We start from the raw sequence: 25159 nt of genomic DNA on the forward strand, positions 1-25159 counted from the left end.
CTTTCCTCTCTCCCTTTCTCTTTCTGTCTCCTTCAGCATCTCTCTTTCTTTTTCCCACCTCTCTCCATCTCTGTCTCATTTACCCTCTCACTCTCCCCTCTCTCCTTGTTGATCTGTTGTACAGCTAATTCACCACAGTTCCCATCCTGACCCTTGCGAGCTGCCGGTGAGCGCTGGCTGCGGCCGCCTCAGAGCGGGAACATCGCTGCACATATGTGTGCCGTTGATTAAGATAAAAGGCCGAAGGCAGACGAGACAGTAACGCAAACCAGCTGTTCATCACTGCAATGATCATTAGCTCCATGTACTCATTAGTGAGCCTGATTTTATGCGTTTCAGGTGGTCAGAGTTTTCAGTGTCCCGCCGACTCCTGCCACAATCTGCAGCAATTTTCTGTCTCAAATAAATGTTGTGGTGGTCATCGGTCGGCCGACCTTGGCTGCCAGCAGGTTGAGAGTGTCAGACTGTGGCTATGATTAGTTTGCAGATAGTGGACCTTGTCTTCGGTCGGCCAGAGGGCAGAAAATCTATTATGTGATTGGTTGGCTGGCACAGCGCTCTGTAGCAGCAGCATCAAGCCGGAGTTTAGTCTAGACTCTAAATTTAGATTAATGGAAGAGTAGCTGGCTATGTTAGTAATTAATAGCTGTGACCTGCAGGGGTTACACGTATTACTAAACCCTGAACAAGGCTAGACACCTCGCTGACCCGCACACATCTCGCGCACACTGCCACAGAGAGTGACGATCTCATCTATTTTCTTAGGCTCTCTTTTTATTTACGGCTTGGATGACTTCACCACTCCTCGCAAAATGTTGTCGGGCAGTGTGGCTCATTGTGTAGTCACAAAATCCTCTGGCATTTCAGACTGTGCCTGCAAAGGGAAAGCAGCCCACCTTGAACAAAGCATATTCTGGGACAAAATGCAGCTTCAGCTCTTTGTGCGGAACTCATCTTCAGCCGTTTTGTTTATAACTGAAAGCTTTTTTTTTTTTTTTTTTACTCCTCTTTGTTGCCAATCTCAGGCTGCAACCATATTTTCTGCTGTGTTCCGCTCCTGACCCATCCCCATTCTCTTACTCCTTCATTTCTTGGTATTTTCACTTTCTCTCCCTCCCCTGCCTGATGCTGACTTTCTCTCTCTCCATCATATCGAGCTGTCTGTCAGCGTGGGGCCTCGTGTCTCTCTGTCTTTGATGGATGGGGAACACGTAGGAGGAGCAGCCGTCCTTAATAGACACGCCGGATTGAAACGCTGGGGAAGTAAATGTTAAGGGCCTCATAAAACATCCACTTCCCCTCCCTCATCCTGCGCTGCCCTCCCCCACATCGACCACACATGTCCCTCCCACAGTCGCCCTCCTTCCCTCCCTAAATCTCCACCCACACACCACCACACCAGTGCCTTATTTTTTTGTCATTTGTGACTGCCTTTCTTAAGCCTCACATTCTGAGACATAAAGGAAGTTGTATTTGTGAGCGTGCGATTGCAATTATCTGGATAAGATGTGACCTGCTGCTTCCCTCCTGCGGTCTGATGATAGTGATGGATGGAGTCACAGGAAAGACAAAGACCCCAATTTGATATGTGTTCGCTGAATATCAGTCTGAATGGCGGTTTCCTGGAGTGACATGTCACAGCGTGTATATACAGTGACTGTGGCGGCCCCTTTGCCCCTGACCCCGGGCAGCCATCAGCTCTTACCAGGATGTCAAGATGTAGGACACCGATTAAGAAGGACTGGTAAAGTTGATTTATTTCCTCATGCCCCAGGCAGAGACAGGGGAACCATGTTAAGGAGCCTCCATCAATAAGCCAACACTGCAGCTACCGTGTTTGCAAGAGGCAGGAAGGTCAGCTTTTAAAGTTATAGCTGCGGGCTGATGGCTGTACCACTGAATAACACAATTCCCCCCAAGGTGAAGGGATCAAGAGGGGTCAAGGACAGTGGTGAGGTGGAGGCAGGTGGAAAGTGAATTTAACAGGAGGGGGAAGGCCCGCTGTTTCATCTGGAGCGTTGACCCTGGTCATAATTCCATTTGCCTGACTTGTTTGATGCAGAAAGAAATCCTTCAGTGTGAAAGAAACTGCCTTCCCACTGTAGCTCAATTCGTGTAGCATGTAGTGGATAAGTTCAGACCATGATTTAGATCTTCAAAAACTGTCTCTGAATTGAAAATTTAACCATGGAAAGTATATGAGGCGTGTGTTAGTGTGTGTGTGTGTGTGTGTGCGGCTGAAAAGACAACCTGAAGCCAATGAGAGGTCTCTGCACATCCAGCCATTAATCATCATAATACAGCAGGCATCCAGCGGTGAATTAGAATCTGCTGGCCTGTGCAACCTCAATAATCCAATTATTTAAAAGCCAAAACAGAAGTAACAGTAGTATGTTAAAATCTTGGTGAAAGGTGAAGGTCGACACATAACAGCGTTGTCAGGCTAAAGGTATTGGCTCCCCGGAGGCTCTTACTCTCCGGCAGCAGTATTTTATGGCCAACGTCAAGATTTCTAAAAGGAGCTTCTTGCTGAGGTCACGCAGGGAGCTCAGGACAAAACATGGAGCAGAGTCATTTTTGATTGCAGTACTTTATAAATCCGAGAGCCATTCAGAAGATTTTAGGACTTGCATGATGATTTTCAGTTGGAGCTGTAATTCAGCTCTAAGCGGGAGTCTAAGAGGGTACAAGCGGTGGAACTGGCGTTATCTTACAGGTAATGAGCAGGAAAATATTTGCTGAATAGAGATATCTGTCACTGAAATGAGCAGAGTGTCAGCACATTGTACAGAACAGTCTGAGAATAGGGACGACGGCAGAACTACCGCAGTTGTAAATACTTAAATAATAGAAGTGAACAACAAGCATGTTGAGCTACTTACTGTAGCATATGTGTTGGAAAGCTTTTATGTCTTTGCTCTGCTCATCGTGGTCGTATGGAAGATTCACAGCAACTTCTTCCAAAGTTCTGTGTTTCAGTACATTTTCAGATAATGTGCTGAAGGTAGAACAAATGTAGGGAGACCACAAGTGCTGTGATAGATAATGGACATACATTTTCATCCCTGAAGGACCTTCTCTTAGTTCCTTTTCACATCAAATTGCCCCTTCACACTCCACTATATTTCAAAGGAAGATACTGAACCTTTCATAGCATTCTTAGTATTTTTAGTCCTTGGTTTGGGTTGGAGTGGAACCATTTCTCATATGCATTTCTCAATGCAGCCAATGACATTCCAATCGTGAAATCGATGGCATTATATTCTGCACACAAGACCCCTACTTGTATTTTTTCCAAATCTTTATTTCAGGATCTAAATAATTCTCCCACCACCCTTTTTTTTTTTTTTTTTTTGCATAATTTACTTTTATTGCTTCTGCAGAAATGGTGCAACTGAGTTTTTATCCCTCTTCAGTCACCTTTTTAAACATTTCAGCTCTGTATGTGAAATAATTAATCAACATCAGGCTGCTGACCTCTTATAACTTGCTAAAATGTCAGACTGCGGCTACATGACCATCCATTGTCAGCGAGAGGTCACATTAATGTCTCGTCTTCCAATTATCCTCCCGCAATGATCCCGCTCTCCATCGTGGCTCCCACCTTTTACTGACTTGTAAATGGAAAAGCCTCGCCACTGATTTCACCTCATTCAAAGCAATAAAAAGAAGGTCCCTGCAGCAAGAGGTTTATTCAGACATTTTACAGAAGGGCCGTAGCCAAACTTTCCCATTTCATATAAAGAAAGTCTGATAACTCATTTGTCCATGAACTGCGTTTTAGTGTTCAGTGAATGCAGCTTTATTTTTTTCCTGGTGCCTATAGTGGGGTGCTGTTGATTGTTGAAAGCCTGCAACTCAGTCTTGCTGTTTTGAAACCTCTGGGCACTTCGAAAGACAGGCCTCAGCCTTTTGAGGGAGTTTAAGTGTTGGAAAAAATAAAAATCTCTTTACAAACAGAAGGAAATAAACTCTCAGTTGAGCGACCACTGTTCCCTCCTCTGCAAATAAGATTGAAAGTGGCAAAATATGACAAGGAAGAGGAGGCAAATGAGGAGCGATTGAGGTGTTGTGTGCTGTCTGCAGCTGAGTCTGCAGATTTGTTGGGATGGTGATGAGCTCGTGCAGGAGCGGTGATAACGATGTGATTGCAACACACTCCCATGGCAGTCCTGCGGGGGGGGTGCAGGTTCGTGTGAACAGCCCCAAAAATAACAAGAAGCATCCGGGCCCCCAACCATGTCTTTGACTTATCAAGCAACAGCCCCCGCAGTCCTCAGTCCTCAGACTCGACTGTCAGCAGAAACAAACCTGCAGAAGTGTGTGTGTGTGTGTGTGTGTGTGTGCGCGTTTTGGGACTGCCTGATAACTGAGGGGGCTTGAGGGAGATGGAGTGCTGCGGAAAGCTATGAAGTTGTGCTGGGAAAGATAGAAGTAACACCGCGGACCAAAAATCCGTCAAGCTGCAGTTTTTTAAGGAAAGTTTCCCAATGAGACTCTCATCCTATCAACCTCTGGGCTGAGGCGGCTGTCCAGCCACAGTTGGGGGGGTGAGAGCTGCTCTTCCTCCTCTTGCTTCTGGCTGAAGGTTATACAGAACATGAAAAAAAAAATAAAATAGAGTGAATAAGCTGGCAAGACAGTGATGGAAAGGAAGAAAGCTAACCTTTACCAGTTCATGTTTTGTGTCTCCCTCTCTTCCTTCTCACGTTTACCACCTGATAGGAGACCTCAGCTGAACAGCCTCTCCCTCCTCTGAAGAGCTTGGCATAAACACTTCTCAGTTACATGAAAATAGGAGAAACTGTAACATTTCACACCTCCCTCATTCTCTCCCTGTTCACCCAAACACACACACACATACTAACACTTGCTGAAAGCAGTGCGCGCACACTACCACATAACCACACATCCACACCTGATCGTCTTCTAAGGGAGTGAATAATTACTTTGCCAAAGGGCACAACTGTGATCCCTGGCTGGTATTTAAAGCCTTATCACTGAATTTAAATCACCCTTCGTCCCCTTTGCTTCCTTTAGTTTAGTGGAAATGTCCTCTTTTCGGGCTAATACAGAGATCACGGCCTTTGTGTCTTCATCCTGGCCTCCGGCTAGTCTTGCCACATTCCAAGACACATACACCGCAGCCTGAATTTCCACACTAGCATCGGCAGGCGAAGCAATTTTGTTGTCACCCACTACAATGCAAACTGCACTTCTTGAGTTCTTGTGTTACAAGAGGCAGTGAAGCAGTAACAAAAAAACAAAAAACCTTTTATATCGGTGTTTCCATCCCAGACTCTTGTTTTCTCTGAGTAGGAATGATATATGGATGAAACATATTTTTCTAGCTGAGGTAGTGAATGTTGCCTTGTGTGTGAATTCCTGCTATTGTAATTAGGGCATTCTGTTATTTGTTCCCTCTTACCACCATGTTGTAGCCCCAGGCCATCTGTGCTTTCTCTTCGCAACAAACTCTTACATCCCCCCTCCTGTTGTTTCCTCAACCCCTTCACTCCTCCACTCCTCCATAATTTTTAATGGCCTCCATGGAGCATGTGAGTCCTGTAGTCCTGGGTCCACTCTGTGAGGAAATACATCGCAATCATGGAAGGAGACGAGAGGCTAATCTGGTATCTGTCCTTGTCCGATAACCCTCCTTGCCTGATGCTTTACGGTCACGTCTTGGCCTAGCTGCTTGTCCACTCCGCGCCGGGCTCCGTGATTGGCGTGGCAGTAGCAGAGAAACTATTAGGATGCTGGAGCATGAAGCCACTTAAAGCGAAGGTGTACTTGTTTATGCTTGTCTGTGTGTGGGCGGCAAGTGCATGTGTACATTTGCATTTACACATTTGTGCCCGGATAAGGAGCGTGCCCATGACCACCCAGACGCACAAGACTGAATATCAAAGAATATCAAATGTATTTGAATTCAGCGAGTGCAACCAGATAAGGTACAGTAATAAATTGCCTCTGGATGGAGTTGGTATCATGGTAACAAAAGCCTTAATCAATTTCCATAAGATCTGATGTGGAAACAGATTACAGAGGCACTAATGATCGACTAGGTTTGTTATATAAAAAGTGTTGGTGTTGTGGTCGACTTGCATCTGGTGTGCATTCTTCCTCTCGGGGAGAAAAAAAGCCTCAGAAACAACATTTACACCATAACGAGACACCAAAATCTCTAAAACCCCACTCTAATGAAATTTTCAGATGGGTTAGTAGGCTGACTCAACACACCTCTTCAATAAAAGCACAGGTTTGGGGATAAATTAGTCCTTTTAAATGAGGTAGAGAAAAAAATCTCAAAAATAGATTAAAAAACAAAATTGTGCCTGGAAGATTATGCTCATCGCAGTATTCACAGACTGATTTAATGTGGCTGTTGTCAGGGAGAAGCCTGCACCATATTAGTAACAGACGACTGATGAAATCTCATTTTTTTTTTAATAAAACCTCAGCTTCACTCTGGTTCTGTGCATCAAACTGGTGCACCGGCCTAATCCGCCTCGATGATTTCAAAGTGTGAAGAAATGAGAGCGTCGTGGTTGAACGTCAACTTTGTCAACACTGGTAGTGAGCGGATGATGTTGCAAAGTGCAATATCTACCGGCAGAGCAATACTCCACTTTGTGGTGTAATATGTCACAGATGAAAATGACTCATAATTATTACCTTGCAGGATTAAATTGCAGACCTGATAGCCTTGTTTTTCAAAACAAAGTGCTAACAAGGAGTCTCTCTCTTCCTCCTCATCTTGTTACATATATTGTCTAGTCTTCATTCCAGACGCACATTTTCATACCTCAAGGTTATTTTTCCAAATATCTATTTATCATTTTAAGCTTTGCACGCCTTCTCCCGCCTCTTCGTGCCATGACTAGTTATTTTCTAAAATGACTGTCGTCCAGCTCCCCATTACTCATGCTGAAATGCCCTTTTGCGTTCTGAAAAACTCAGACACCTCAATTGTTTTCTCCTCTTGGACAACCGGAAGCCATCGCAGTCGTTGTACACACTTGAGCCCTTCATCGAGTGCTACCTGCAGTTTCAAACCTCTGTATGTATGTGTTTGTGTGTCTGTCTGCGCATGTGTTGAGGTATGTGTGTGTTTGACCCAGAATGGTGCTCTCACAGATTTCACATTAACCTCAATCCTGCTTTCCTCCAAATTAGATTTCTATTCTTCTTTCTCTGTGTTGACTTATTTGCTTCCCTTTCATCATCTCCAGCAAGGTTATCCTGAGGCAGGCAGCACTTTTATGGGAACGAGGGGGCGTGGAGGGAGGGGAGAGGAGGAGGAGGAGGGGGGGGCTGGCTTTGCCGCCAGCCATGCCTTAATCGATCTTGTTTAAAGGGATGTTGTGAGCTGAATGTTTCAACCCATCCCCTCGTTAACAGTTGTCTGGGATTTAATTAAGAAGTAGAATGAATTTAATGTCAATTGCATCTTAAAATGAACGGGGAGAGCATGAGGATGCACAACAAAGAAAACCAAGAGTGAGTCAGAGGAGGTAGAGAAGAGGAGGCTAATTAGAGGATGGAGTTGTGTTCATGCATCTTCCCAGCTGAAACATTTCCTTCCTTTTGCTCACAAGCCCATTTGCCCCCTCTCATTTCTTTCTTTGCATATATATATCTGCAAGAGCCCTTCAGCAAAGAGGGGAAAAAGTGTCACATCTTCCTCTTAGCTGTTGGCTCGTAGTTGGCTCCTATTGGCTATGCAGACTTCAGCACTCTTGACACACTCTTCCTACACATAAAGCACAACCAAATATAAGAGCGGAGTCTGTTTTCTCTACAACTGGAGTGGCTCAAGTACTTGTGTGTACTTTATTGATTTTTAGAATGTCGAAAACCACAGTAAATGCCATCATATCATCCATATAGTATATCATCCACATGACATAGGAACAAAATCATGAGGAACCAAAAGGATAAAACAGACGACCTCCACTGCATGACCCACATTTAAATACAACTTTATTCAGATCTGAGGGCTCGTAGCTTTTTTTTTTTTATATATATATATATTTATTTATATATATGTATATTTATGTTTTTGTCAGTTTTGTAACTTTTCTTCGCTGAGTGGACCAGTGTTGTCTTGCAGTCTCTAAGGCCAAAGTATCCACATGTCTGTTGGCACAAGATGGTTCAACAGTAAGGCTGCTGCTGTAACAACACTGTCCATCCTGCAGCAACACGACCGTCTCTGAAACTTGGTCCAGCAGCTTTTATTTTATTTAATTTTTTTCATTTGAACTCGCACCAGAGAGGCAGAGAGGGTGGAGTCTCAGTGGGAGTATTGCTGTAAATCTCAGAGGATTGGTGAGGAGCAGAGAAACGGGTTTCTTCTCCACAGGCACCCCACCACTTTTATTTCTACATGAGTTCGACGCCGTGGGCTCGTGTTGCCCAGTTTGTTTCCAACTTCTCTCTGGACATCCTGCAGGAGGGCGAGAGGAGTATTGAGGTTACTGGGGCGTATCTGTGTCGGGCACTCTGTTGGCATGCTCTTGAGGAGATTTCATGTCCTCACAATCCGAGGGCTTATGCACGATGCTTTGAACAGGAGGGAGGAAAATACCTAAACCAGCACATCTTAAGACTTGTCTGTGCACGCATTTGTTTGATGGGATATAGATATAGAGCGAAATAGATAGATAGACAAGCAGAGCGGGGAGTTCTCACTGCTGATGTTCACTTGGCTCGGCATTAAGCTCACAGAGATTAGCCAGCTCAGCTCGGCACTGTGTGCAAGGAGGGCGGGCGGGGCAGCAATGAGGAACTACCCACTTTAAGGTTCAACGCCAGGGTAAGGAAGGTAGAGAGCGTATGGAGGCTGAGGAGGCAAGAGCATGTGTGAGTGGGGCATATTGATGAGAAACATACAGACGTCTGCAGGAGGGAAATGGATGAACAGAGAAGGAGGTAATGGTTCAGTCATGTTGGCTGATGAAAATAAAACCAGAGGTACAGGAAAAAGTGTCAGGCATTCAGTTGTGCTGCCAAAACAACATCTATATTATATTTTCCTCGGGGACGGCTACACATTCAGATAAATTTTGCATTAACTGAAATCTGAATGTGACCCGACAGCTCATACATCTCAGAGTTGGCACTGTGATTGATTGTGGATTGTTTCCTGTGAGGGTTCTTGACTGGGAGACACTTAGACACACAGCAAGAGATGAGCCAGATAGCTACAGACCATTTGACCACATTACATTTGTGTTCATGTCGTCAGCAAGCGAGGCAGGTGAGCTTTATTTGTATGAAGTATCTCGCATGTGAGAGGAGACAGGTTTGACTCAGCCGGGTCGGCAGACGTTAGGCGGTCGGTGTAGCTGTCCGTCCCATGCAGACCTCTCTGTTCAGCGCTGCCATTGGTTGCATGTGGAGAGAGGAGGCCCCCCCCTCTTCCCCCTTTTAAGAATAAATGAAAAAACTCTGAGCTTTGATGTGCAGATTTACAGGTCTGTTACTATCTTCAGCCTCGTGACTGTGCTTTCTCTCCTACTCCTGCTCTCCCAGCTGACACAGAGCAGCCCAAGCGATGCATTCATGTCTGTCCTTATGCAATTCCCCCCACCCAAACACACACACACACACACACACGAGAAGGGCTTGATGGTGACCGCCCGCTGCTGCAGGAGTCCACCTGGGACGCTGCACAGTTTCAGCCAAGCGTGCACATGCACAGATTTTGGCCATATCCCTGATATCGCAGTATATTAGCATCAAAATGCTTATCTGGTCTCACCGGCGAATGCCTCTTCACACGTGTGACCGCTCACCGTTAATGAACCGAGAAGTCATTGTGTCCTTACGAGCAGGACGGCGAGCAAAATGTCAGGTTACCTAATTCATGGCTCCGTTGCGCGCTGCTCTCCTCTGATATTGTTTGTGAGTGCAACACAAGATGGCCAGCCACTGGCCATTTATCTTAATGAGAGCACTTAACTCTGAGCCGAGCTTTGGCCGCCAGCTCCGTGGCCAAAAACACAACAATCCCTGCAAACATCCTCTTATCCTGCTACCCGCTGACTTGATTTTTAGGAATATATTTCTCTCTCTCGTTGAAACCCTAATTAGTTCTAAAGGAGATTAAATTATTTGTAATTATTATGATAATATTTTCATTTATTCAAGATAACAGGCTGAGTTTAGCGAACACAGTATTTGTCGGGAGAGAGCAATCTCTCTCATACAGTTAAAGTTATCAAGGCGTGAAATCAGGAATCCTGACGGTAACAAAATGTAATCTTTTTCATACAGGGGGGACAATAGATGGAGCTGCATACTCTACATCTCCTTCTCCACTTTAATTAAAAGAGCCCACTGAATCTCTCCCTCTCTCTCCCCCCCACCTCTCTTTCTTAAGTGTGAAGGGCCGATCTTGTCTCTACACAGAATCTAGTTATTTCCCTCACGCTAAACTTATCTCAAGCCCTTATCCTGAAACTTTCTTTGTGGAACTGTTGCTTTTTTTTTTTTTTTTTTGGTGCAAATTCTCCTTCTGCTTATTCCGCCCCCCTCTTTCATTGAGATGGGTGTGACATAGCTGAAAGATATAAAGTCAGAAAATATTGAAGGTAAACACAGTGACAATGCCGTGGTGGAATGTGAGGATGAGAGGACGTGGGCAGGGTGTGAGAAAATGAGTAAGAAAGAGGAGTGTTGTTCTGGGATTGAACCGGATTCATGTATGATAGAAAAAGATGCCCTTTAAAAGACAGCGAGTGTAACCTCAGTGATCCTGTTGTTGGGTACACTTTACATTCATCCGTTTCCTTCGAGAAAAACTCTGTTCCCCATTCCCTCAGGTAATTTTAAAATCATGATTATTTCTGTTATGGCATGCGATGTTAAACACTGTATGATGTTTGTAATAACTCTGAGCCTCTCAGCTCTCCAGTGAATCATATCACAGCCTTTAAATTCGCACTTTCATGGAAAAGACTTCTGCTGTGACTTTGCAAAAGAGCAATACTGTAAAGGGTGATTAAAAGGACATTCAGACAACTTTCACTAATGACTTAATGGAGGAGAGAAATAGCTGGCGACACGTTGGCATTTAGAAACTGGATTGAGGTAAGAATGTGCATGTTGGCGGTATTTGATTTTCATTTCCAGTGCAGCTAAGCATTCCCAATGCCTCGTTATCTGCATACTGTAGTTTTTGTTTTGCATATATATTTTTACAACTGGCAATAGTCAGGCTACAGAGAGGGTTGTTTATTTAATTATTATTATATTTTTTTTTAAGTTGTCTCGCTGTCACACTGGCATTAAGGACGATTGACAGCCCTGGCTTTCTCCTCATGTTGCAGTGACGCCTAGTCATCCCCCTTATCCTCTCCCCTCCCACCTCTCCTCCCCTCCTACAGGTCCTCTAGCCTGAGGGCAGGTAGGGCATCTCATTATGGTAGTTGTAGTCCGGGCAAACCTTCTGCACCAGGCGGTAGTCCGTGCTGTAGAAGGATATGTAGATGCAAATGACTTTGAAAGGCTTGGAGCAAATCCAGGACACGTGACTCTGAATCTGCTCCTGGAAGCAGGTCTTGGACGGGTCATAGTTGCACAGCGAGGTACGCTTGCTGCGATCCACCTTCTCATAGTCCACACGGCAATTGAAGATCTTGGAGTCCTTTGGGTAGACCACGCTCTGGCGCTCCAGGTCAAACTCCACTGCCTTGACGGGCGGTACCAGGCTGACTGAGATGTTGCCCTGCCCCGTGGAGTTGTGGCGGAAGTAGACGCTGAACGTGCCGTTACCGTGATCCACAATCTTGCCGGTGATCAGCAGGTTAAGCCTCACCGTCTTGATGTTGGAATAGAAGTCTCCCCAGCCAAACATCTTCTTGAACTTGCCGGTCTTTACAATGGGCCGGCGTTTGACCCTGGAGCTGGACGCATCAGGCTTGAGCAGGTCGCTGCCCAACATCTCCCAGAATTCCTGTTTAGAGAACTCCTGCTTGGAAAAAGGGACCGGCGAGCGGTAGGGCAGCTCCACGGAGGTGGCATTAGCGGCCCTGCTCTTGCTGTGAAGCATCCAGCGGCTTAGGGGCGAGAGGGGAGTCTGCCCACCCAGGAGGCCCACCGTCTTGGCAGAGTCGTCTGAAGAGCTCTTGGGGTTTGGGGAGTCATCTTCTTGACCTAGGGCCACCTAGAAGGAGGGGGTGAGATGTGGGGATCGAAGAAGAAAATAGAGAAAGAAAGTAGACAGCTATTAGCAAGGTAGAAAGAAACGTGGACAGAAAACAAATTAAAGATTTAATCGATACTTAATTTACAGTTCATAGCTCTCGTGGTTGTAACCGTGGCATTTTATCAATGTTATATATATAAATAAATGGTTGGAATTTTGGAGCTATTGGCATTATGATATTCTTTTGTTTACTTTGGCCGTGAGAGAAAATACTCCTTTATGTTGAGTTTTCACAGAGCCTATGTAAGTCCATAAGCTCACGTGTAATGGGCTCAAATGCCTCCTCTGAGCTACTGGTGAGGCCGGAGAGATCAGGAAAGAAATCCAAACAGAAAATCCACACCAAAACTGAATTCAGCTGTGGTCTTGGGCAGTTTAATCAATATTTGTGAGCGTGGACAATTTTCTACAAAGGCCATAATCCTGTAAAACGATAAGGCTTCGTCATTAAGAAATGATTTCTGGAGTGGTTTCTTCAACATCGGGGTTGGGGGTTGATTTATGCACTTAAAATGTCTGGGTGCACCAAAAGAAGTGAGATTCTCATAGGCAGTTACAAAACACACTCACAAAACTTCATATAGTATAAAACCTAAAGTATAAAGTAGACCAAGGTTTGCTTTTTGCTTCTTAAGCGCTGCAGTGTGAGCCTGAGTACGAGGGAATTTATTTATTGGTTCTGAAGACCTGGTCGGTAGATCAAAGTGTTTGAGGAAGGGAAGGTGGTGGTGGTGGTGGGGGGGGGGGGTGGTGCAAAGAATCAAGTGTAATGTCCAATTAAGTCCTTCCAGTGTTTTAATTAAAGACAAAAATCTGTATAGGCAGACACACACACACAAAGCTGTCAAATGTTAACATCAACTGAGGGGTTCGGGGGGTGCAAAAGGGGGGACGGAGATAAGATGGTGCTGCTGTGCTCAGCAGTAGCTTTGTGAAGAGTGTGTGAATGTGAGCGTGATAGTAACGGGCAATTATTCAACAGTAATGATCTATTAACAGGTAGCATTTGTGTAATGTGCCATGGAAGTATCCAGGATTATTACGTCCTTTTGGTTCAGCAGTGACAAACACACACACAATGGCGATGATGGTGAATTCAGATTTTTGGTAAACAAGAAGAATAAGCGGTGCAAATGTGAATGGTGGGGTAAGTTTTTGTCTGTGTGCGCTCCACCCAGGGAGATTTTACAATGATGCATAATGCATGCATCCCAGTCTGTGCTCTGATCCATCTACTGTCTTCACTGCCAGGGCTTCCTTATACCAGCTTAGTCAGGATTATTAAGCCTGACTCATTCTCATTCAATTTTATGCAGGTTTTTCAACCTCACTCAGATTTGTTCAGTTGTGCCGCAGTCAGTCAGCAATATTGATTTCCTGTCCCCCTAAAAACATGTATTTCCTTTCATAACAACGTGGATTGCATTTCAACCGCCTTGCGAGGATTCCCACTGATGTGGTTGTGGTTTGGTGTTTGGACTCAGATGAGAGGACTTCCCTCTCCGCTTAATTTGGCCTTATACCCATGGGGGCGTTCGAGGCCAGACACCATCTCCTCTAGTTACCTGTCTGCTGCTACGCTACACTGCTGCTCAGATCCTTCAGCCTCCCCACAGAGGCCCCATAACAGCCCTGACAAGGACTCTTTCCTCTTGAAGCGGATAGTTCTGATAGCTTCTTTGAGAATCCCAAACTCATTAATAATGAACAAAATTTTGGGAGAGCTGAAGACATATTGATTTAATCTTTTGGTGTCCTTTTTTTTTTCAGAGATGGGAGCTGGGGCCAGGCAAAATGACTTTGATGACAAATACACCATTCCCCATGGCTCCTGTTGAAGGACTAGTTTGTGTTTGATTTCTCTTCTCCAATGAGCCAGTGACCGCTGGGCACAGAGGGTAGCACTCTGCTTGCCTCCCCAGATAGCACTTAAGAGCCCCTGCAGTGTCCTACAAAAAGCGCTTTAGGGCATCTTGGAAAAAAAAAGCCCTCATCCTTTAATTCTCTGAAACTGGCTCTTGCTTTCAAGACTATGATCATTTTTGCAAGCTCTGCTGCTTTGTCTAAAACGTCTCTCACACGGCGCCAATACAGAACACTTGATTGTAGTGTACACATTGAGCAAGGCATCCTCTCTCTGTTCAGTAGTATTCATTAGAGAGCCTGAGAGGCCGGGCTGCAGGAGGAGAGATGAAGTGAGCATGCTGCTATTGTTGAGCAGAAGATTTAAGTGTCTTGCACAGCTCAAGGTTTCAGGTTCAGCATTCAGCATCATTGTCAAAGACAAATGAGCTGTGAATGAGCTTAATATGGTGCCGGGGGGAGAAAAAATAAAACAGAAAAATGGAGAAAAAGCCGAGTCAGAGCTGTAATGATTACTGCAGAGAGAACACATACTGTGCAGTTGTTAAAACCACCATGATGCCGTTGTGATTTCACTTTATGCAGGGAAATCTGGGCCTCACTTGCTCTTTAGGATAGCTGGTCAATGGTGCAGCACTGAGGCCACCAAGGTCGCGAATTACACAGCAGCACATAACATTTTTTATCATTAAATATTATAACAAGCACCACTTTTCCACTCCATTATGAGAAAGTGCACACTGATACATCTCTCGCTGCATTTAACTAGGAGGAGTATATGATGTGTAAGATTTTAACCATCAGCACACTTCCAACTTTCCACTTCTGCAATGTAAGCAAGTTGAAATGTTGTAAAATAACCTCAGAGTTCAGTGTTTCCACACTGCCGGAGGATGCATGCATGGCCTCACTTTATTAGGATTTTTTCTTTTGTTTGTTTGTACACCGAGACTTTGCTTTGTTAGCAGTTGATCACTGATCCTCTGCTTTAGGTATTCACATCACTCACTGTCTTTCATATTCAAAGCGCAGTCAAAGAAGTCATCCTTTTATGATGCACAATAAATGCTGTTTATTTTTTGCAGTGATCGGTGTCAAAGCATTAAAGAGGAGTTTTGATGAGTTAGAAAAATATGCCACGGAGTGTTTCCAGGGTAAAGTCAAAGGTCTTTTGTTCAGGAGCTCATATTGTATGCATGTGAAACCATCTACATGGTGTAATACAGTAAAACACTGCTTTGAAAGGCTGGAACAAGTTTCTGCCAGACTAAGTTTGTTTTGTTTCATGAAGCTTGGCAAGATATATCCCAGCTTTAAGTACTGAAGGCAAAGTGTGGGCGATGGGCAATCAGGTCTTATGGAGGGGGCGGAGGTTCAGGGTGATTTTGTCATTTGTCATGTGCGCTAAGTGAGTCAGTGAAACGGCTGGAGAGGATGGGAGGTGGCTGCAGGCTCTGTCGCTGTGGTAATTGTGAGTCATTCAGCCTCAGTGAGCACGGGCCCCAGGACTCTCTCTCAGCAGGGAGAATGGGGAGGGGAGCGATCGTCACAAGCCTGCCTGCTCCAAAGGCAATAATCAGCCTGTTACAGTGACAGGTACGCCTTTTTAACCCTTCCCTCCCAGGGATGGAAGCACACACAGTTCGTCAACATGTACTGGAGAAAACCAAATTATTGGGATAATCTCACTTTTAAAACGCATGTCAACATCTTAATCCCAATGAAATAGGATTTCTCTTAATCACACTTACACACCAAGATAATGTGATTCATAGCCAGTAACTCCCGGGGACATAATAAGTAAAGCTAAGGCCTAATTTGTGTGATTAGCATGTTCAGCATGTACTAAATGTACAAAACTGCACCTCTATCGATCTCTTTGATCACCATCTTTGCGTATTTGCCGCCAGCTAGTTTGTCTGGCCTAACACAATTTTCTCCTCGACATGTAGACTTGGACACAGACAGCTGTCCAATTGACTGACAAAGTCGAGCTCTGGCTGTAATTCACATAATCCTGTGCATGTAAGCATACTTCCTGCTTCCAGCTGTAGAACCCTGCTTCAGGAGACTGTGCTCCGGTGCTAGTTCTTTTCTTTGTGTCACCGTCCCACTTCCTGCAGCACAGCATTGTCCTGTCAGAGACGGTTTGTAAGTGACCAGCAAACTCTCAGACGTCTGTAGAAACTGTTGGCTTCATTTGCTTTCACTGCTGCAGGAAAATTGAAGGGGAACCATTTTCCTTTTCCATTAAAAAAAAAAACAAAACAAAACAAAACCAACAACCCTGTTTTCTAAACATTTACATGACTTTTCACTCTTTCACTTTACTGCCTTTGCACCATTTAAGCTCCTTCAGCGGGCTGCTTTTCAATATCACCAGGAAGAATGGGGCTGTTCTCATGCAGGTGTGATCTGGAATGAAATAAATTGATTGATTGATTGATTGGTACGGAGAGTCTGCCTGTTGAGCCACCCAGAAGGGCTGAAAGCATGCGCTCCTCCGGGGGAGCTGACAAGTTCAATAACCACTCCATTTTCTTCTGGCTGTTTGGTTGAAATCTTCATCTCTAATATGACATCAATTTTTAATTACACACCCAGGCAGCTCAGATTCCTTAAGTGTTCGTCAATGCTTTATTCTCTTTTTTCTCTGTCTCTTTTCCCCATCTGCAGATCTAATATGTTCACTGCAGGAGACTTCTCTGTAACATGATTAAAGTCTGAAAATGGCTGTGCCCTTATAACTAATTATTCTTCTGGCGAGTGTAGATCCAAGAAGAGGTGAGGGGGAGAAAGGTAATTTCACAAGAAACAAGCCATTTGACTCTTAATGAATAATTTACTCCAGCTTCTTGGGGGTCATTGGAGCTTAGATCTGCAGTGAGTGAACAAACTCACCAAACTGAATCTTTTTTCTTTTTCTTGTTCTTTTCTTCTTTGTCACTCTGCACTCTTTTCCAGAGTGTTTCTTTCTTTCCTTATCCTTCCCCCGCTTTCCCCATCTCATTTTGGACGGTTTCAGTTGTGTGGTCCCGGTGGATTTGAGCTCCTTTGGTATGCTCAGAGAGAAGCTGGGATCCGAATTGGCTATCAAATTTTTACATTATAAGATATCGACATGTTGGCAGTGCAAGGACAGGGGAGAGAAGAAGTGGCGGTAGTGTCTTCCCAGCCCCCCACTCCCCCTTCCCCAGGGAGCTGGGAGCAAAGAATGGGCGGTTGAAAGCTGCTGCGACAGTACAGACCTGTCTGCAAGGACCCGGCAATCATTTCATTAAGTTTTGGGGATAAAAACCTTCATCCTAATGCCAGTTTGACATCACACCTCTGTCCTTCTGTGGGATTTTCAACAGCGGTCCTCGTGCCTTACAAGACTAATAATGCCTGAACTCAATTGTTCATTCATTCTTCCTCGTTCATTCAAACTGGAGCATCAGTGGAGGTGCTAAGTGGCCAAATCAGACTGGTCTAACTCTGCAGCTCCCAGCTGAGACAGTGTGAACGGCCTCCGTTCACACTTACAGTAGCACTAAAAGGCAACAATTCTGGTGCTCTGATCATTAGTGGACAGCCTTAACTGCAGCTTCGGTCACAACCCAAAATTCACTTGGTGAATTTAGCTAAATTTAGTGTTTTGCCAGATGTGTCTGAGCCCCTGATTGCTGTGAAGCTTTGCCCAGCTTTGCAGATTGCACGCATAAGCACAATTGAGTTTACTGCATGTGCCACAATTCTCAATGAAGCAGCAAACCGCCTGAATATTGAGGTCCAATTTACTCTGTGTCTAGCAGCGGTGTCAACTTATTGTGAGTGGGCAAGTGAAATCTGACCACAAGTGCTTAGTTGTGAGACATTTGATGCCCATTTTGTAAACCCGTGTGGTCTGAAGCCCATCTGATCTGGATTAGACACAATCCTAAAATGCCACCAGGGAAACAACACCCTTCAAACTGTTATTGTCGCAGCTAGAGTTGGTTATTTTTAACCGTGGATCAGTCTTTCTTTACCCATAACCTCATCAGGAGCAGCTTAGAAGAAGATGCGTTGTATGTGCCATGTTTCACTTTGTAATGTGCCGAAAACAGGCAGCAAGCCTTTGCCAAACAGCAAACACAACAGGAATTGTGTAATGCAGCACGTGTGAATCGAAGTGAATCACGGCTCAAATTGTCCTTTTCTGCAGAAATAAAAGTTCAAATGATTGCTAGTCATTGCTGCCCTCCATTCAACAACAGTACATCCTCAGTTGAATTCAGAAACCACTTTAGTTTCCAATAAATGTTCCTATTGTCCGTTAATTGTACTTAAAATGGCCTTCTTTCAGACTCAGAAAAATTCCCTGATCATTGTGACTGTGGTCCTCACTTTAATTGGAAGCCCCTGTGAAGACCCTCAGCGGGCCTTGTCTGGACATGTCTGGCTCTGACCCTGAAAATCACTGTACCGTCACCGGGGCGTCATGCTGGTAAACAGCACACTGGATGTCCATTCGGGCAGAACAGACTGTTTACAGATTGCGAGAGAATGGAGAATATAAATGGGCTCTTTCGCCTCGCCGCCCCGTACTGGTGTGGCGTCCAGCTGATCCAGTCACACCACGATGAGGTCAGTGTGAACCTCAGTGCGCACGGCATCAGAAAAGCTCTAGTCTCCTCCGACCTCAACTATACTGCTGGCCTGGTGTTTCCCTCTTCAGGCGTTCTTGTCTTTGTAACGTTGTTTGCATTCTGACATATCTTGAAACGATGGAATTTTTTTTACTCTATATTGACACTTTGCATAACAGTTTGCGTTTTCAATATGCCGCAAAGCCACTTTTGCAAGCAGAAGCTCTCTGAAATTAAAATGTTTCATGGATTTTCCCCTCCTTAGTTATTCCTCCGTGTGCGAGTCAAACACATCGTTATGTGGATCCCCTGGGAGTTCCACCTACTCATTCTTCCCAAGGATACGAGTCGTTTTTCTTTAAGCTGTTCACTGTAATCCAGCCTTCACTATCCGAACATGCAGACATGCAGACAAACTCAGATATTCTTCCAGGGTCTTCCTCTGTCTCCCCTGCAGTCCTCCCAGAGAGCCATGCCACAATAAATTGTGCTGGTTTTCAGCAGACAGAGCAGTCTGTCTCAGGACAGCTCAGCGCTTCACTATGAAGGGCTGTCAGTGTGTCAGAGAACATGCTTCCCCTCTGTCTCTTCCTCTCTTTCTCTGTCTTTCTGGCTGTCTGTGCTGTGGGGCTGCTGGGAGCCTGAAGAGGTGAAGCGAGGGAAGGGGGGCCGGGGGTCTTTAGCCAGGCTCCTCTGCGGGTGGTCAGGGGAGGTAGAGGTGCACACTGAAGCTGTGTACAACTCAAGCTGCTCTGCACAACAGGCAGAAAGCTACAGAGGTTATGCATTATAACAACAGCAGCGCTGCCCTTTTCATCCCATCTTCCTGTTTATATATTGTGTTTGTGATTGCTCAGCGTTGGATTGTGTGTTTAAAGAACACAACACAGAAAATAGTTGGAGTGAAAAAGCAAAATAAGTTTAAACACAGTGAAGGATCGCACAGTTGTGGCTGACCATTCAAAAAGTTCACATTAAGACTTCATGCAATCATCTGACTTAACTCATAAAAGGAGAAAAGCATTCTAACATTTAATCTGGTATTTGGAGTTCATGAAAATGTAGGCCGAAGCAATGAGGGGATAAAAAAAATTGTTCACCCTCAGATGAATGGTTAACAATGGAAGGGCATATTATTTTGCTTCGAACCGATATTATCCCCCCTCCTGAAATCACCCTTTTACGATGCTTCAAGCACTCGAAGGGATGAGGGTGGGCTACAGGAAGTTCTGGACAGATATCACCAGCACAATAAACTGCGCTGTCTGCTTCCACTCTGGTTTTGTATCCAAACCCTCACTTATGATTTGACAGTTACGAATTAGTTTTGTGTTTCGGCGCGTGTATCAGATCTGAGGAGGAGGAGGAGGAGGACGATATAATCTTGTGAGCTCTGACATGCAGATTGCAACAATGATGACAAAGAGGAAGACTCGAGCGATCAAAAAAAAGATGTGTGTGTATATATATATATATATATATATATATATATATATATATATATATATATATATATATGTAATTCACTCTCCTGCTGCTGCTGCCGCCTCCCATTTGTGCCTGCATGCACTATATGCTGCATCAGATAGTGAGGTTTGTTTTCTCAGGATTAAGGTGGTTTCTGCTTAGCCGGGGATGTATCCAGCAGGACAAGGTCTGACCCCTGCGTGGAGGACAGGTATCTACGAAACAAGAATCTAAGACTTTATGGCAGGTCAAAATGGAGCAAGGGGGGGCGGTTGATGTTAGAATTAGTGGACAGCCACTGGCTTTGACTCTCTTACACAAATCTGCAGGTTTGCACAGCGGGTGTTTTTGTGTTACTTCTTCGCCGTCTCATGGCATTCCAACCGAACAGGCAAGTTTTTTGCAATGATAGAATGTCTTTTATGGTCTGTGTTGATGCGTGCCATGTTGTGATTCAAGTGTGCACTCAGCAGCGAGCAGCCTAATCACAATCTCTTTTTTGTTATGAACGGGATTTTTGGGCTTTCAGTGGAAGAACATAATTTGTTTTTAATGGATGTGCCATGTTAGATAAGTAAGTGTTTCCTTGCTGTTGGGAAAGTCAAATGAAGGTTGACACCAAAAGTTTAGCAGCAGGAGGTTGTAATTTGTGGATATTAAATTCATGGAAGTGTCATATTTTGTTTCTATTTTAAAATTAGCTATAACACACAAAAAAACGGTGTGTATAGGAAAATTTGGAACACGCACAAATGCCCCTCCTTGAAATTCCCTCAGCGGATTCTGTGGTCGGCTGCAGAGGTGAAATTCACTTGTGGATGACTTGCAGAGTATGATGTGTCTCTGATAATCGACCTGAGGCCCATCCCTCCCGGAAAAATCTTGTGATTTGGAGCATCTGTGTTAACGTGATCAGCTGCATCAAGAGATCTTTAACACGTCACGGTGCATGCAAGAAAAAGCATGTTGAGGCTCTGCAAATAGATCCAAGAGCAATTATTTATACCTTCTTGTTGAGAATTATAGATGTGTTCAAAATTACTCCTTAACTTGGCACGTTGATTCAGAGAAACATCTCCTTTCTACAAAAAGTGGAGGGGGTGTTTGAATAATTGCAGCAGCTAGAGAGGCTGCAGTTCACTGGAGCAGGGGAGTTCAATGCACTTCATTCTCCAACTGGTAGTTCTGCAGATTGTTGCAGGAGGGGAGGGAGAGAGCTGTCTGCTCACCTCAGCTCTCCCAGATTTTGTCTGGGGATTCAGACCGCCAACCTCGTGCAGTGCACTGTTGGAGCAGGTTGCTGCAGTTGTAATTATGTATGGATTAATGTGTGTTTTCTGGGATGTTTCTGCACAAAAGGAAAGAAAGGAGCTGTGATGACTGTCAATGAGGTGTATAATACTCTCAGGCACTACAACTCCTACAACTGCTCATTTCCTCTGTATTTACACCCCCCCGTCCCGGATCTGTCTATTTCCAGTGTGTCAACTTATCTCCTATAGACACCTGTCTTTCCTTTGCTTACTGGGCGAGCTGAGTTCACCTTGTATGTGCTGCTTTTGTTTAACCACGGATTATGTCCAGACAATGTCTGACTTTCACAGCAGCTACTCAGTTAATCAGCTACTTTATTCACATCAAAATAATCCAAAAACTAATTTGTCAATGATCAATCAATAATCAGAAATCAGAAAAAAAAAAAATCCAAAACATTTGATTGTCACAGCTTCCTGATTGTGACTTTTCCTCATGAATATCTTGGACCGTTTGGTCAACAGTAAAAACATCGCCTTGTATTTTCATGACATGAGAAAAATAAACCAACGACAAAAATAATCTGGTGCAGCTCGGTTTCACACCGCGCATCTGCTCAAGCAACAACTGCCTGCCATCACAGCTAATCACAAGGACAGCGAGAGGACAGAAAATATCAAACCATCCTCTTAAAAACACAACCGCAGATTATTCTCTTGATCCAGACACATTAGCAGTTCAGCTGACTGAAACAAACCTCAGTCGTCTGATGAAAAATAACTCCAACCGCTGCCAAAAATAAACATCATCTCTCAGACAGCAACACAACAACTGAGATGGTTTATATTATTCGTCACCCTCCATTCAAATGAACATTTTTAACACATCATTCATCACACAAACAACGGCAGGAGTGGTACCTTTTGTTAATAGTCATCTATATCTGTAGCCATTTGCAAAAAGATCCCTTGAGACCAAAACCCCAGTCTGAGAATTGCGAAGCCATTACAACAGAAAATCATCAAAATCCAATTTTTAATTCACCGTAGGCTTAAATGATTATTAATCACAGCTCTGTTGCATTATAAGAAAAGTTACTTCATTTATTAATTGCTCCATAATTTATCAATGTCACAGGGGCTAATGAATTACCCAAGATCTCCTGCTGAGGGATGTCATGTACGTTTTTCAAAGATACATGGTCTGGAGAGGGAGGTGGGCGTGGGGGGAGCAAAAAGCCCCAACTAATTTCATTATCGTTAGCCACAGACCATCTGGGTTACAAAAGGCTGCAGCCCTGCAGCTCTCAAAATGCTCCCAGAACCAAGACAACACAGAAGTGAGTGTTAAGCCTATTATCCCACACTCTTGTATCTCGGCTGAAAAGGCGCTCATCCCCCATATTTTAAGTCAGCGTGTGGTCTCCTCCTTTTCCTCAGAAAGAGCTCTTTCTCAACCACAATCGTCTGCATGTGCAGTCCAGTCATTCAAAATGACTGTGTTCAACCTCAAATCACCAAAAGGGGCCATCACTTTACTTCACCTGACTCTGAACACCTTAATAATACCTGAATATGAGAAGCACAAGGTCATCCTGGAGGAGCTGCCGACACAAACGGTTCATCAAACGGCCACACTTGAATGTTTTCGCTGCACTTATTTCTGTGTGTGTGGGGTTTTTGTTTTTTTTTTTTTTTTTTTTTTGGGGGGGGGGGTTTCTTTCTTCTTTCTTTCTGTGGAGCGTGCTCATTTCCTGGGCCCTGTGATGAGCTGGCTCCTCAGCCCAGGGCTTTCCGAGCAGAAGGATGTTTTCAAGTTCCCTCATGTGAATCAGGAGCTGATTGTTCATTAATGGCTGCTTTTTAATAAATCTGCAAGCCTGCCCAGTCCAGATTTAACTGGAAGGTTGGACCAAAAACACTTCAGGCTCGTGGGGGGGTCCATAGGAAGGTTTCACAATCCATTTAGGTCAATTTTAAGCAGGGAATGTTCAGCATCACCAGATGTCTTTGGAGGAATTACCTCACTTACAGAACAGAAGACGAATTCAAGCTGCAGCTTCCACTTCAAAATAATCTCCCCCTAAATTCTGTATTTAATCATATCAGACTCTGCTCACAATCTCATGGCTCACCTGCACCAATCAGTCAGAATAAAATCAGCCTTTTTAATATTATTTTTAAATAGGGTTAAATAAGAAATTTAGTTTAACAGTCTTTGTCTCTGATGCCTTGCAGTGTTTGTGTTTGTCTTTAAAAGTGGGGCTTCCACCTGTCAGCAGGTAAGGCTGTTTATAATATGTATGCTGCTTTTTTTTTGAGGGGTGGTAATAGATTGTACTTCCTTGTGCAGTTACACTCAATAATGTGCGTTTGTAAACGCGCTAATCTGGCTCCAAAGCGTGCGGCTCGGCGCGCTTCACGCAGCCGGCAGGAGAGTCCGCTGGGACCGGAGCCGAGCCGGGTCAAAGCCAACACGACATACAGGCTGGGAAATAATAAGAATAACAACAGAAATCAGCAGAAAAGACCACAAGGACGATGCGCAGAGCAGAGCAGCCGCGAATTATCTCCGCAAAAAAGACTTAAATGACCCGAGAGGAGGATTTATCTGCTCAGATCTGCTGCCTGTCCACAACACTTCAATCAGCCAGTTTGGTTTTTTGTTTGTTTGTTTGTTTGCTGTTTTAATGAGATAATGTGGATGTGGAGAGCACACTGACTTTTCTCCCACTCCCACTCTGCTCTTACCAAACAAGCGGTTCCGTTGAGGAGGAGCAGGATGAATCCGCGGTTGGGACGCATCATTCCGGCGCGTAAAAAAAAAAAAAAACTCCCAAAAAACCCCCCACAGCTCCCCCCTCCCCGGTGGCAAAAACAAAATAAAAGAATAAAAAAAAAACTCCCTCACACGGGCTTTTCCTGCTTCAGGAAGATGCTCTTCCTCCGGCACCGGATCCCTCTCCGCTGACGCACGGTCCCATGTCCAAGGCAGACCGGACTGCTCCTTCCCCGGAGCCTCCCTCCCCCTTTTTCTTTTTTTTTGTCTTTTTCTGTGTTTTCTTCAGACCAATCCCGGGTTTATGGTTTTTGGTTGTTTTTTTTTTTTTTTTTTTTTTTTTTTTTGAGGGGGGGTGGTTGTGTTTTTTCAGTCAAATTAGTTGGTGTATGAGAAATCCATTACATCTGCGGTAGGCTGTTATCATCCGTGCAAAAGCAGAATAGAGCCATCCCAGATCAGGCTGAACTGGGCAGTCTGGGCAGCTGGTGGATGATCTGTGGTCATCGGTGCCGGTGCAGATCCTGATGGAGATGGAGCCGCCGCTTCCTGCACAAACTGAGCGATGCTGAGGCTGGCGAGAGCAAACACACACGTTTTAACACTTCCACTCTCTCTCTCTCTCTCTCTCTGTGGCTCTCCCCTTTTCTCTCACCACGAATCTCCTTCCTCTTTCTACTCTTCTCTCTCTGCCTCCCCCTCCTCCCTTATCTCTATCTCTCCCCACCTATCCAGCATCTGCCTTTCTCTCTTTCTTTCCGCCACTTTCTCAAATCCCATCCACCCAAATTCATCCTGCATACAATTAGAATAAATAACCAATATTAAAAAAAAGCAATAAACATCTGTTCCACTTGTATGAGTGTCTCTGTCACTCCCTTCAAATCCCTCACTAATATTTGTGGCATCAGTTTCTCAAAGCAGTAACAACCTGCCTTTGACTTTGGGGCCATTTCTCATTGCCGAGTTT

At 44.5% G+C, this 25159-nt stretch overlaps 1 protein-coding gene across 1 annotated transcript; it reads right to left on the reverse strand.

Moving 5' to 3' along the window:
• Positions 1–8130: 8130 nt before the first annotated feature.
• On the reverse strand, positions 8131–24215 carry LOC115047737 (neurexophilin-1). The gene is made up of 3 exons (XM_029508868.1): positions 24162–24215; positions 11378–12175; positions 8131–8452 (listed from the first exon to the last, which is right to left on the reverse strand). Exons 1-2 carry the CDS (start codon positions 24213–24215, stop codon positions 11402–11404), a joined length of 828 nt encoding a protein of 275 aa, XP_029364728.1. The 3' UTR covers positions 8131–8452; positions 11378–11401.
• Between the last annotated feature and the right edge of the window lie 944 nt (positions 24216–25159).

This window comes from Echeneis naucrates, chromosome 8 (genome assembly GCF_900963305.1).
Source record: "Echeneis naucrates chromosome 8, fEcheNa1.1, whole genome shotgun sequence".
NCBI lineage: Eukaryota > Metazoa > Chordata > Actinopteri > Carangiformes > Echeneidae > Echeneis > Echeneis naucrates.